The sequence below is a fragment of the Castor canadensis genome, chromosome 13 (genome assembly GCF_047511655.1).
Source record: "Castor canadensis chromosome 13, mCasCan1.hap1v2, whole genome shotgun sequence".
In the NCBI taxonomy this organism is placed as follows: Eukaryota; Metazoa; Chordata; class Mammalia; order Rodentia; family Castoridae; genus Castor; species Castor canadensis.
Genome location: NC_133398.1, coordinates 84,340,252 through 84,353,870, shown reverse-complemented (window position 1 = coordinate 84,353,870; position 13,619 = coordinate 84,340,252). Strand labels below are relative to the sequence as shown.

The window sequence follows — 13,619 nt, the reverse complement described above, 5'->3', positions numbered from 1 at the left end:
GGATTTTTTAAAAATGCTAATTTAGATGGTATTATAAAGATGAAGTGATTGTCAAATGTTGCAAAAACATTGAAATTATCTCTTGCCACGGGAATTAACTACATGATGTTTACTCTCTTTAAGATGCTATATATACCACGTATGCTATATATACACAAACTTTCTCTTTTTAAAATGTGTCTATAACATATATGCAAATAAGCTCTTATGTTAATCTAGGATGCAGATTGTTCCAGAGGACTATCTTCTAGACTATTCTTGATGTAATTAGTTTTTAAGACTTAGCAGTTAATGGTTCTTTTATTCTAACTTAACCACAAGATTTTTGGCTTTTACTTTTTGTGTTAGAAATCACACACACACACACACACACACACACACACACACACGCACACACACACTTTGTGCCTTAGGAAAACAGATTTTTCTCTGAAAAGAAGCCTGAATTTGTATAGCCTTGAAGAGATGTCACATTGTCTTGTCATCAAAGACACTGTGTTCATTTCTTGAACTTGGAATTTGCCAGCATATCACAAAGACTTTGTCAAGCTTACTCTTCCCAGAATTTTATTAGGACACACCTCTGATAAGTATCCTCTGAGGTCTGAAACTCGAGAGGATCTTAGTACACATACTACGAGAGTTGCAGTCCAGAGGGGGTCTGACTTGAGGGAGTCCAAACAAATCAGGTCAGGCCACTCATCCTCCCAAATTAAACCGAAGATATAATATTGAAAAGATAGGAACTTATTCAGTATAGCTATATTGGGAAGACGAAGGTGACCAAGGATACCTACCTGTCTTTAGAGGTACTAACCAGAGCCCCAGAATTATACAGAGGAAGGATTGGGACAGGTGGCTAAGAGGTATGCATAGTTAAGCAGTCTCGGCCAAACCATGGTCTGGTTGATCATTATCTCATGTCTGGTTCTACAGCACCTGGGGTGAGGGGTCCTTATCACTTGGGAGCAATGCAGTTCCCTTCATGAGATGTCCACTCCTGCTTAGAGGGCAGTCCTGTCATGCCATGATCTGCCTGAAAGGCTTCTTGATCCTGGAATCTTGTAGATACCCTGGTTCACTCATCTTGGTGTCTGGAAATTTTGAGATATCCTCTTGGTATCTTCAGTCATAAAGGGGGAAGATTGCTACTTTAGATGAACACCACTTAAATGACCAGCATGGTTACAGAGTTGAGCAGAAATCTGACCCAGAGTCTAAGGTAGCATAAGGAGACAGATAAAAAATGAAACTTGGCAAAGATGCCAAGCTTTTCTCCTACTTTTAGTTACCCATCAGGCATCTGCAGACCCAAGTGAGGAGTCGGTGTTTTCAGTAAAAGTAGTCGGTAAGTCCCTGCTTAACAGTGAGGTTCCTTCCAGTCAGGGCAAATTATTAGTGTTACCCAGTGAACCAATGGGGAGTGCCAGCCTGAAACATACAAGACCCTATTCAACCTAGATTTCAAACAAATTCAGAGTATATTACCTCAACTCTCAGATACCATCTGCTATGGTTTAAGCATGTCTCCTAAGGGTTCATGTGTTGAAATGTAATCTCCATTATGAGGTATTGACAGGGTAGAAAATCAGTTGACTATGGTGTTTAGAGGTGGGGGCCTTTGTGTGGTGATTTGGATTAGATAAGGCAACCAGAGTAGAGCACATATGACTGAATACTTCTAGTTTTATAAGAAAAGGGAAAGACATCAGAAAAGACACATACACGTTCTTCGTCTCTTGACACAAAATGACCTGTGCTGCCCTGACTCCGCCAGCAAGAAGGTCATCATCCTTGACTCCACAATTATTAGTTAAATAAATCTTTTGTTTATGACATTTTCTAGCTTTGGACATTTTGTTATAGTAATGAAAAACAGACTAATATACATACCATCTATGAACTATATCAATTTTTTGTGTGTGTAGTACTGAGGTTTGAACTACAGGTCTTACCCTTCCTAGGCAGACACTCTCTACCACTTGTGCTACTCCACCAGCCCTGTTTTCTGCTGGATATTTTCCAGATAGCCCAGTGGTGGCTTCTAACCATTATCTTCCCAGATCTCTGCCTCCTGAGTAGCTAAGATTACAGGTGGCAGGGAATTTCTAGAAGGGAGGGGAGAATTGAGAAAAGGAGGAAAAGAGGATGAGAAAAAGGAGGAAAAAGACCACATTACACATTTTATGTTCATTGCAAGTCTGAGGTCTAATTTCACAAATGCTAAAAATGTGCCTAGAAAAAGGATTAACAGAGAAAGTAACCAGTACTTAGTCACAGATTTATTTCAAATAGATTGTTTTGATCCAGTATCTGTCACATAATTCCAGAGCATTTAGCAATCCTTGAGAAATATATGCATATGTTTTTGTGCCATGTGCCCACCTGAGCTCTTCATCACTTTTCTCAATGAAATTCCTTGAATCCTACGTACAGAACAATGGGACTGTTCCTCGCTTTCAACGAGTGGATGTGGGTAATTTCATATGTGATAAAGGGTTATTGTTGCTCTCCACTGACCATAAAGCTGGTAAGTGAAGATTGTTACAAAATACCCTTCTGATCTGTATGCATGTGTGTGCAAATGGGTTTACCATATTTTCCAGTAAGACAGAATCACTGTGGATCAAATTCTTCAAGTTTTAAAATACTGTCTCCCCTCTAGGCTATGGAGGTAGAAGAATACTTTCCAAATGCAGTGATGGTGGCCCAGTGTTTAGAGCCATTCAGCTTACGGATTGTCTTTATGTGAAGTGATGCCTTGACACAAATTCCATGGACAACCTATTTCTAGATTATCCTGCTTTACCCTTTAAGGGATTGCTGCTCACCCTCCCCCAAAAGCTCAGGAGGCTGCCTGAAAATGGCATCATGCCACAATCCACATGCTCAACTCAGTGGACTCTAGTCCAGTAGCTTATTGTCTAAAATATTCCCGAGTAAGATCACTGAATTCAGATTTTGTGGCAAAGATAGAAAGCAGATGATATCTGAGTGTTATGGCTGGATTGTGTCCCTCCAAAGTTCTTATGATAAGGCCTAAAACCATGGCCCTTGAGAATATGATTATTTTGGAGATGAGCTTTAAAGAGGTCATTAAGTTGGGTCCTGATCTAATCTACTGGTGTCCTTATAAGTAAAAAGAGACACTAGGGATATGTGAGCACACAGAAATGGCCAAGTAAGGACACAGTGAGAGATGGCTGGCCATCTGAATGTCAAGGAGAGAGGCCTCCAAGGAGACCAAACCTACTGACAGCTAGATCTTGGACTTCTGGTCCCCAGAACTGTGAGGAAATAAATTTCTGTTGTTTAAGCCACTCATCTGTGGTATTTTGTTATGACAGGCTTAGTAAACTAAGACACTAAATGACTTCTGTTGGCTTCAGTCATCTGGCCTTTCTTTGAGTCTCAAACTTGGTATGACTCCTGTGCATTCAAATATATTTGCATTGCTTTTCCTTCTATTAATCTGTCTATTACCAGTTTGTTTACACAGATTCAATTACCAACACTCATAGGGAAGAGGGAAGTTCCCTTCAGCCTGACAGCTGCCTGGAGCCCTGTGTTAATAAGGACTCTAGTGATGTCAAATGTGGGCATGAGAAGTGGAGTGACGGAACAGATAGCAGATATTGGTCATCCTTATTCCCTGTGGTAAAACGAGATTTGACTATCTGTGTATTCACCTGCATAGAAGAACAAACTCAAAAGTACTTCAATAGGAAAAACTTGGTCTTAAGGTATTGGGTAGAAGAGTATTTGTATATCCTTCCTCTTGCTAAAACTAAACAGAATGTATGATTTTGTCAGCTTCTTTGGCTTTCATTAAAGAATGTCCATCCTACTCTCCATGCTGCAAACTAGTAAACCATTACACTGCAACTGCATTGAATCAACAGCTCAGAATATCTGCTTTTGTCAGGAAGAAAAACTTGAAATTCACTGATGTCCTATTAGTAGGAAATCTATATTTTTATGAATAAACAGACCTCACTTGGTTTTTTTGTTTGGGGGAATATTCATTTTTCCCTCCAAAGACTCTGGGAAATCAATGTTCCTTCTCTGAAGAAATTGTGACCCAAACCCTCTGCATCTCAACTGCCATTCAACATCACTGTCATCCTTTTCTTCTCTTGCCCTCACACTCCATGTCCAATCCTTTAGCAACTCAGCTGGCTGTACCTGAAAAATACATCTGGGCTGTATGCTCTTCTTTCCTCTGAATTCTCCACACCCTCGTCCAGACTGCCATAACTTTTCACCTCCACAAAGGTAATAGTCTCCTTATTGGTCTCTTCTCCCACTTGGTCCTGCTGATACGATTTCTCACACAGCAGCTAAAATGTGCTTTTTGTTTGGTTGGCTTTATTTTTGTTTGTTTGTTTTGTTTTGTTTTTTTGAGACAGGGTCTCCCTACAGAGCCCAGGCTGGCTTTGAACCTCCTGCCTTGGCCTCCTGAGTGCTGGAGTTACAGGTGTGAGTCACCACCTGGATCATCTTTTTATCCCCTTCCCTGACCCCACAGTTAAGCTTTATCTTAAATGTGGTATTCTTCACTCTCATACATGTCTTCTTGCTTTTAATCTACATGTGCAGAGTGTGTATGTGTATTAGTATGAGCAGAATGACATACTACCACAAACTGGTGGCTTAAACAACAGTTCTGGAAGTTAAAAGTCCAAGATCAAGGTGCCACCAGGATGGCTCTCTTCCTGGGTTACAGACAGCTCCCTTCTTGCCATATTCTCACGTGGGTTTCACCCCATGTGTGCACATGCACAGGGAGAGAGGAAGACAGTGAGAAAGCTCTGGTGTCTCCTTTCTATTAGGACCCTAGTCCTATGGAATCAGGGCCTCACCTGTTTGACTTCATTTAATTATAGTTACTTCCTTAAAGGCCAAATAGAGTCATGTTGGGAGTTTGGGCTTCAAAATATGAATTTGGGGAGAGGGGTCAGTCCATTACAGTATGTATCCCTAAGGTAGGTGACGGATGATAGATGGTAGATGGATAAATAGATGATTCAGACAGATAGATAGATAGATGACAGACTGGTGTCTGGATGATAGATGATCTAAATGTATTTGTTAGAAAAATGCCGCTCACAAAGAAAGCTCATGAGAAAAGTCTCATGTCCAAGAGCAAAGTTTAATGGCAGGCACAAGCCGCCTGACTGACCAGAGAAAGATGGCGCAAGGGGCAACTCTGGGCCAGGCGTGACCATTTATAGAGAAGGGAGGGTAAGAAGTTGGTGCATGCACAGGTGTCTCAGACAGGGGTGGAACTTGTCTTGGAGCACGGGAATTTTTGTTAAAGGGCAGGGCTATCACTGGGAATGGCTCCATTTTCCAAGAAATGAGGCCTGAGGATAAAATGGCCACCACTTTATAAAATGGCAGCATTATTATTCTATCATTCCCCCATTTTCTTTTAATAATGATGAAGACAGGGGCTGAGGATCGGTAATTGGGGTGAAGCACTGGTCTCTTAGCTGCTTCCTGCTGGCAGGGGGTGTTGTATGGGGCAGGATCTTCAGGCTCCTGTGGCATCCTGGTTGGGGCCTTCACAGTAGTTTTTCCAGGCGGTTTTGGAGAAGTTGATATCCCTGGAGGTACAGAGGGGTTAAACATTTGATTAGCAATAGCAGACATGTGGTCTAAAAGAAATCTTTGTACTGTTCTTATGATACAAGGGAAGAAGCTTAAGAATATGAGAGCAAGAGATACAGGCATTAGGATGGGCATTAGCCAGGAGAACCATTGCAAAATGTTATTCCCTAGAGGATTCCAAGAGTCCTCCAACTCCCTTCTCCGTTTTTCTAATTGTTCCTGGAGTTGTCTAATTTTATTTTTTACTGTCCCCGACTGGTTAACATACAAGCAGCACTCTTCTTGTAAAAACAGGCAGAGACCACCCTTCTCTGCAGTGAGCAGGTCAAGGCCTCATTGGTTTTGGAGTACAACTGAGGCTAGGGAGTCAAGTTGTTTCTGTAGGGTTAGGATGGACTCAGCCACCGTTTGAAGATCACTTATTAATTGATCAGAGAGTTTTGTGTAGTAGTGGACAGAGGTTCCTATTCCTGCAGCTCCCAATCCCATGGCAGCAGTTATTCCAGGGTAGCTAACAAGGGAATAGCCTGGATTGTCCTTTTATATCAAAGGCGAGGGGGAGGGGAAAGTCCTGATCTTCTGTAATTATATCCATGTCAGGAACCAAAAATACCACAGTAAAGATGCCCTTCCAGGCTTGGGGTAAGCAGAGGTGTACACTCTGACCGCATAGAAAGAGAGTCATGGGAATGGGGCAACAGATATTGTTTCTGGTTTTGTTGGCAATCCTAGTGGTGTGACATTTTTTGGCCACTAGGGAGCCTACCTCAACTGTCCCTGAGGAACTCTGCAGGCAAAGAGGGGCTGGCTGGGAGAGGGGAACTGGGGTAAGAGTGGAGGTGGTGAGCTTTTTGGTGAAGGAACAATTTAAGGTAAAGGGTGTAGAAACATTTATGGGGCTGGTGATAACCTGAGAAGGGCCAGTCCACTGACACATCCAACACCCATGGGCTAGAGTAGGATTGGTGTGGTTGAGTAGTTGATGAGTGGTATTTATGATATGGAGGAGAAGGGTTTTAGAAAGGGACTTGTGTAAGGGAATTTGCAGAGGCTTTCTGGTGTGAAAGAATAAGTTGTTTAGTCTTTGAGGTACCTGGGTGTGGAAGACCTTCTGGAGAGCCTCATCCTGGACTCCGCCTCCATCAGATATACCAAGCTGTGAGAGGCTAAGTCCAGCATACCTGTTGCCCCCTCCTTCTGTGGCAGCAGTAGCCAGCATGGTCACCTTTGCTGATTCCCGTCCAATATTTTTGATTAAGATGTTGGCATAAAGTGGTGGTGCTATAGCATGCTTTTTGCATGATGGTATATTCTGTAAATGGCCGGAATGCTTGGGGGGAGGGGCGGCCTGGCTTGCAAAGGTCCAAGTCATAAGAAAGAAGAGAGCACAATGAGTAAGGCGCACAGGGTGAGGTATCCAAAACAGAGAGCTGCGCAATGGGGCCATCTCCACTCGGGGGAGAAGTTGTCCACAGGCCAATACTCAGGAGAGAGGGGACGAGGACAGGAGTTACCCACAGAAAGGGATGGAGTGAAAGCATAGGTGGTGCAGTTTACAATAAGGCAAAGACAATGTTGGAAAATGAATAGATTTCTTCAGGAATAAAGTCTGAGAGAGAACCTTGGAGGTGAAGGTCAGCTATCCAATCTATGAAGCCGGGGTAAAGAAGGTATGAGAAAGTAGGGAGGCTGATTGTGTTGGGGGATGGGAAGAGTAAATTCTCAAGAGTAGAGTGTATATAGGAAAGAGTAAAAGTGTGGGCAGGCACTGACAGGAAAGAATGGGCGGGGGAAAGTATAAAGAGTGAGTAGGTGAGATGCCAGATCCCTGGGCATAGGGCTTCTTAATATACCCTGGGAGTCTCCATGGGTTTGTCTCCATCTTCTAGGATCTTGGGAAGGCAGGAGATCTTTATTTTTGTTGTTCCTGTAAGAAGAGACTGGTAGGTCTTTTGTGGGGCTCCCAGTTTAAGGTTTTTGACATGTATCCAGGAGGGAAATCCTGCTAGCTTAGCAGCCGTGGGGATGGTAAGGATGACCTTAAACGGGCCTCTCCACTTTTCCTGCAGGTGGCCTGGTGTGGCTGCACTTTTTAGATAATCCAGATCTCCCATTTGGAGGGAGGGAGTTATTTTGGTGGTGTCAGAGGGCTGTGGCAATTGATCATGAGCATGAGACCAAAGGAGAGAGTGAAGAAAAGTGAGGAGAGGATTGAGGAGAGTGGGGGAGATGTTAGGGGGCTCTGGCTGAACTGTGATAGGGAGGAGTGAACAGCCATAGAGGAGCTCAAAGGGGCTGAGCATGAGTGGTCTTTTCGGAAGGGCCCACAGGTGGAGAATGACTAGGGATAGGAGCTTTGTCCAATCTAGGTGGAGCTCGAGGGAGAGTTTGGTGACAGTATTTTTTAGTGTGCAATTGGCACGTTCAACTTTACCTGAAGATTGGGGGTGATGGGGAATGTGAAACCTCCAGTGAGTATTTAAGGCTTGTGTCAATTTTTGGGAAATAGAGGAAACAAACTCAGGCCCGTTGTCTGACTGGATGGATACTGGGAGAGCAAATTGTGGGATGATTTCTGTGACCAAAACCGATGTCACTGTGGAGGCCTTCTTATTGGTCATGGGGAAGGCTTCCACCCATTCTGTGAAGGTGTCTACCAATACCAGGAGGTACTTAATCCTCTTTACTGGAGGCATGTGTGTGAAGTCCACCTGACAATCCATGGCAGGGAGGCATCCCTTGGCTTGGTGGGTAGGAAAGGGAGGGGGTCTGATATTGGAGTTGGGGTTTGTGCACTGGCAAATTGAGCAGGATTGGGTAATCTGTTTAAGGTATTGTGTGTCTCTTGGAGATAGAGAAAGGGATTGGTGGAGAAAGGTGTAAAGAGCATGAAGATTAGGATGAAAAAGCATATGTAAATAGGAGAGAAGAATTTTAACTTTAGAAGGGGGAAGAGAGAGTTTAGTGAGAGGATGGGGAGAAGCTGGGGTAAGAGGGTACATGGCCAATTGGGGTGCAGTTTGGAGAGCTGCTCCCTTGGCCTCTGCAACCACTCAGTTGTTTCCTCTGGTAATTATGGAAGAATCAGTTTGGTGGGCTTTGCAATGAGTAATGACTATCTGGGAAGGGAGGTGTGAAGCCTCTAGGACCTGGGCTATTAAGGCAGCATTGATAATGGGAGTTCCTCTTGTAGTTAGGATTCCCCTTTCCTTCCAGATGGCAGAGTGGGACAATAAAGTGAGAAATGCATACTTAGAGTCAGTGTAAATATTGAAAGTTTTGCCTTTTGCCAGGGTCAGAGCTCTGGCCAGGGCAGTCAATTCTGCCTTTTGGGAAGTAGTACCCAAAGGGAGTGGGCATGCCTCAATGATGGCAGAATCAGACATGATGGTGTATCCAGCTCTTTGCTGTCCATTGTGAACGAAGGAGCTGCCATCAATGAACCAAGTGTAGTCAGCCTGAGGAAGGGTGTCCTCCTGGTCTGGGCAGAGGAGGAGTTCCTCAAGGGTCTCGGGGCAGGAGTGAACTAGAGGTGTTGAAGAGAGGGGAAGAAGAGTGGCTGGGTTAAGTGGGGGATATGAGACAAAAGTTAGGGTGGGATCCTTGACCAAGGCCACCTGGAGGGATAGGATATGGGAAGGAGGCATAGAATAAAGTCCTTTATATGTGAGGAGTTCCGAGAGGCTATGGGGGGAGTAGACAGTAAGGGGAGATCCAAAGGTAAGCTTTTTGCTTTCCTGGATCAAGAGAGAGGCAGCTGCCAGGGCCCTAAGACATGGGACCCATCCCCTGGTTGTGGGGTTTGTTTGGAGAGGTATGCTACTGGAGCAAAGGAGGGCCCTATGTTACATCCCAGAACTCCTAGAGCAAACCCCTGCCTCTCAGAGATGTGAAGAAAAATGGGACGAGTGAGGTCCAGCAGGCGAAGCACTGTGGCTTGTAACAGGACCTGTAAGAGATTTTTTAAATGACCTGACACAGGCTGAGAGGAGTTCAGAGGCTCTTGGGTGGGACCCCTGGATACCTCATATAGAGGCTTAGCCATCAGACTGAAGTTGGGCACCCAGGCTCTGAGATAGCCAGCCAGGCTGAGGAAGGAGAGAATTTCAGCCTTGGTGGTGGGGGCAGGGAGAGAGGCTAATAGGGCCTTGCAATCTAGGGTGATAGCCTTGTGAGTAGGGGAGATAGATAGGCCCAGGTAAGTCACCTTGGTGAGAGATAGTTGAGCTTTGTTAGGGGACATGTGGTATCCCTTTTTTCCCAGAAAATTAAACAGGAGGGCAGTGTGTTGTTGGCTGTCCTCAAGGGAGGGGCTGCAGAGCAGGAGGTCATCTACATACTGGAGGAGTTTACTCAGGGAGAGATGGAGGATGAGGAGGTCCCTAGCCAGAGCCTAGCCAAAGAGGTGAGGACTGTCCCAGAACCCCTGAAGCAGAACAGTCCAGGTAAATTATTGGGAAGTATGGGAATCTGGGTCAGTCCAGGTGAAGGCAAAGAGGTTTTGGGACTGCAGGTGGACAGGGATAGTGAAGAAAGTGTCTTTTAGGTCCAGAACCGTGAAATGGGTGGTGGTACTCGGGATGAGAGACAGGAGGGTGTAGAGGTTGGGCACTACTGGGTGTATAGGAGTCACTGCCACATTAAGCAGAGGTCCTGCACCAACCGGTAAGACCCACTGGGCTTTTTTACAGGCAGAACAGGGGTGTTATAGGGGGAGTGGGTTGGGTGAAGCAAGCCCTTAGCGAGAAGTTCTGAAATGATAGGCTTTAATCCCTATAAGTGGATTAGAGAAATGTCGTATTGAGGTTGGTTTGGGAAAGTGGAGGGATCCTTGAGAGTAATAGCAATTGGCTTATGATGTGTAGCAAATGTAGGGTTCTGGACGTCCCACACAACGGGATCCACCAGTGCAGCGGGTAAGGGCAGGGGTCAGGATGGGCTTGTGGAAGCAGGGCACCCATAATGGAAAGGAGGGGCCATGAGGATGGAGACAAGGGTTAATGGGTCACAGTTTAAGAGGGTGTGGGTGTAAGGTGAGAGTTGCCTGGAATTTTGACAAAATGTCCCTTCCCAAGAGTGGGATGGGACAATTAGGGAAGACTAGGAAGGAGTGAGTAAAAAGTGTATCTCCCAGTGTGCAGGTTAAAGGAAAAGCCATTAAGGGCTGAGTAGGAGTTCCCTCCACCCCGACTATGGAGATTAAAGAAGGCTTGGTAGGTCCCCAAAAATCCAGCAAGGCAGAAAAAGTGGCACCAGTATCTATGAGGAAAGGGATAGGCCTACCTTTGATGAGGGCAGTTACCCTGGGCTCCTGTGGAGTTATGGTTGTTGAGCCTGGGAGTCCTGGGCTCCGTCAGTCATCAACCATGGTTGCCAGTCCTAAAAGATCAGTTAGGGAGGAGGGACGATGGGGGGCTTAGACCCTCCGCCTTGAGGGGTGGAGGGGCAGTCCATCTCCCAGTGGCCCTCCTGTTTGCACTTAGGACATGGCCCCGGTGGGTGGCGTGTTTAGGACATGCATGGGCCCAGTGTCCCTCAAGGCCACACTGAAAACATGGGCCAGGAGGAGCTCAGGATTTTTCCTGGCCTCGGGAGTTAGAGGTTGGAAGCCTCTGTCGGAAGGCTTGTGCCAACATCTGGAATTTAGCCTTATCTCTCCTTTCCTTATCAGTCTTTTGTTGTTCTTCTTGGTAATTGTAGACCTTGAAGGCCACATTTAAAATTTCAGTTTGTGGAGTCTGAGGACCATTTTCCAGCCTTTTAAGTTTCTTTCTTATATCTGGGGCTGACTGGGAGATAAAATGGGTCATAAGAATGATTGTCCCGTCCTGGGTTTCAGGGTCAACTTTTGTATGGCGTCATAGCGTCTTTGTGAGTTGGGACAAAAAACTAGCTGGATTTTCCTCTTTCTCTTATTGAATTTCTCTGAGTTTATCAAACCTAACAACCTTCTGGGCTGCCTTTTTTAGTTCTGCCACTAAACAAGTAATCATCTGATCCCTAAGCATTCTACTCATTGGTGGTCCCAATGAGGCTCCTCAGTAGGGACCACTGTGGCCCCTACAGGATGGGCGGGGGTGGTGCGATGGATCTCATCTGCATGTGCCCTAGCCATGTCCCAGACCCTGCGTCCCTCCTCTGGAAGGAGAGTGGAGGACAGAATGAGATAGATGTCATGCCAAGTAAGGTCATAGGATTGAGCCAAGTATTGGAACTCTTTAATATAAGAATCTGGGTCAGTGGTGAAAGAGCCAAGGCACTTTTCTATCTGAGAGAGGTCAGCGAGGGAGAAGGGGACGTGGACCCTCACCATGCCTTCTGCTCCAGCCACTTCTCAGAGAGGGTAGATGGAAACTGGCTGACTGGGGGGGTCCGTGAGAGTGAGTATGTGGGGGGCTCATGGGATCCTGTGGTTCTGGGTGGGCAGAAGGATGGGCAGAAGGAGGGATGGAGGGAAGGGCGGAAGGAGGGGAAGGGAAGGGTGGAAGGAGGGGCAGGGGAAGGGTGGAAGGAGGGGTGCAGGAAAGAGAGGAAGTAGGAGTGGGGGCCAACGGTTGAACAATCCCATCCTGAAAAGGTGGAGGCTCATTAGCAGGGTCAAAAGAAGGGAACATTTTGGAATCAGGAGGAGGCTCGGAAGAGGATTTGGCTGGTTTTAAGACTGGTTTAGAGGTTAATAGAACCTGTTCAGGGGAACAGGAAGTACAGAGGGAGGGTTTGGTGTGGAGATAGGAAAAGGATTGGATGTAGGGTAGTTCCTTCCATTTACCAGCACGCTCACAGAAATTGTATAAATCCCTTAAAATATTGGGATCAAAAGTGCCATTAAGTAGCCACTTGGAGGCATTGTCTAATGGATATTGGGACCAGGCCTGATTACAGAGAAAAATGAGCTTTCGGGACTTAAGATCAGGTGTTAGGCACAGGGGCCCAAGGTTGGCCAGAAGACATCCCAGTGGGGAGTCTGAAGGAATTTGGGATGGTCCAACTCCCATGGTGAGGCCTGACCTGAGGAGAGATATGGCAGGCATCCCTGAAATATTAGTTCCTCAGGAGAAAGAGTAGATGTGGAACACCCAGGAGGAATATCTTCCTCACAGGGGCCCACAGTCCTAGGGAACCCGGTTCCCAGGGATGGCAGCGAGCTGAGACCTAGCTCTAGCATTTCGAGGAAATGAGAAAGAGATCGTGGCTCTGTGTGTGAGGAGGACTCACCAAGAGAGGACATTGAGGGAAGATTGGCCGGTGGTGAATGGCGAATGGAGGTGCACTGGGGTGGACCCTGTGAGCAAGTGAGAGAGCAGCGCTTTCTAGGATCGGGGGTTCCAGCAAAGCAGCTCAGATACCGGAGGAAGAGAATGTGAGTTGAGAGAGAGAGAGAAAGCGGGATGGGGTGGGGGAGGCCGGAAGAGCAAGGTCAGTGCCGGGACTGTACCTGATCCTTGTCATGGCACCAAAATGTTAGGAAAAATGCCGCTTACAAAGAAAGCTCACGAGAAAAGTCTCACACCCAAGAGCAAAGTTTAATGGCAGGCATGAGCTGCCTGACTGACCGGAGAAAGATGGCACAAGGGGTGGCTCTGGGCCAGGAGTCACCTTTTATAGAGGAGGGAGGGTAAGAAGTTGGTACATGCACAGGAATCTCTGACGGGGGTGGAACCTGTCTTGGAGCATTGGAATTTTTGTTAAAGGGCGGGGCTGTCATTGGGAATGGCTCCATTTTCCAAGAAGTGAGGCCTGAGGATAAAATGGCCACTGATTTATAAAATTGTGTCATTATCATTCTATCAGTATTACATTTACCTCAGCTTCCAAAACCTAAGGAAAAATGCCATTGGTAATTTTCTACTTAATAGCTACGCCTTCCTCAACCAAAAACTAATTTTCTCAATCACGTTTTCAAGAACCAATGTTCCCAAATTCTATTTTTAAAAAATGTGTATATGAAACTCACCTCTGAGACATCATGATGTGATTTACACAATGTGATAAAAATTATTATTACA

The 13,619-nt window shown here is 45.7% G+C and overlaps 1 protein-coding gene across 1 annotated transcript in view; it reads right to left on the bottom strand.

The window, feature by feature from the left end:
- Positions 1–5,138: 5,138 nt before the first annotated feature.
- Positions 5,139–13,619, bottom strand: part of LOC141415468 (uncharacterized) — an 86,027-nt gene continuing 77,546 nt past the window's right edge. Inside the window, exon 4 of the mRNA XM_074052185.1 lies at positions 5,139–5,609. Coding sequence (XP_073908286.1) covers positions 5,537–5,609 — 73 coding nt within the window. The 3' untranslated portion in view covers positions 5,139–5,536. The remainder of the gene's footprint in view (positions 5,610–13,619) is intronic.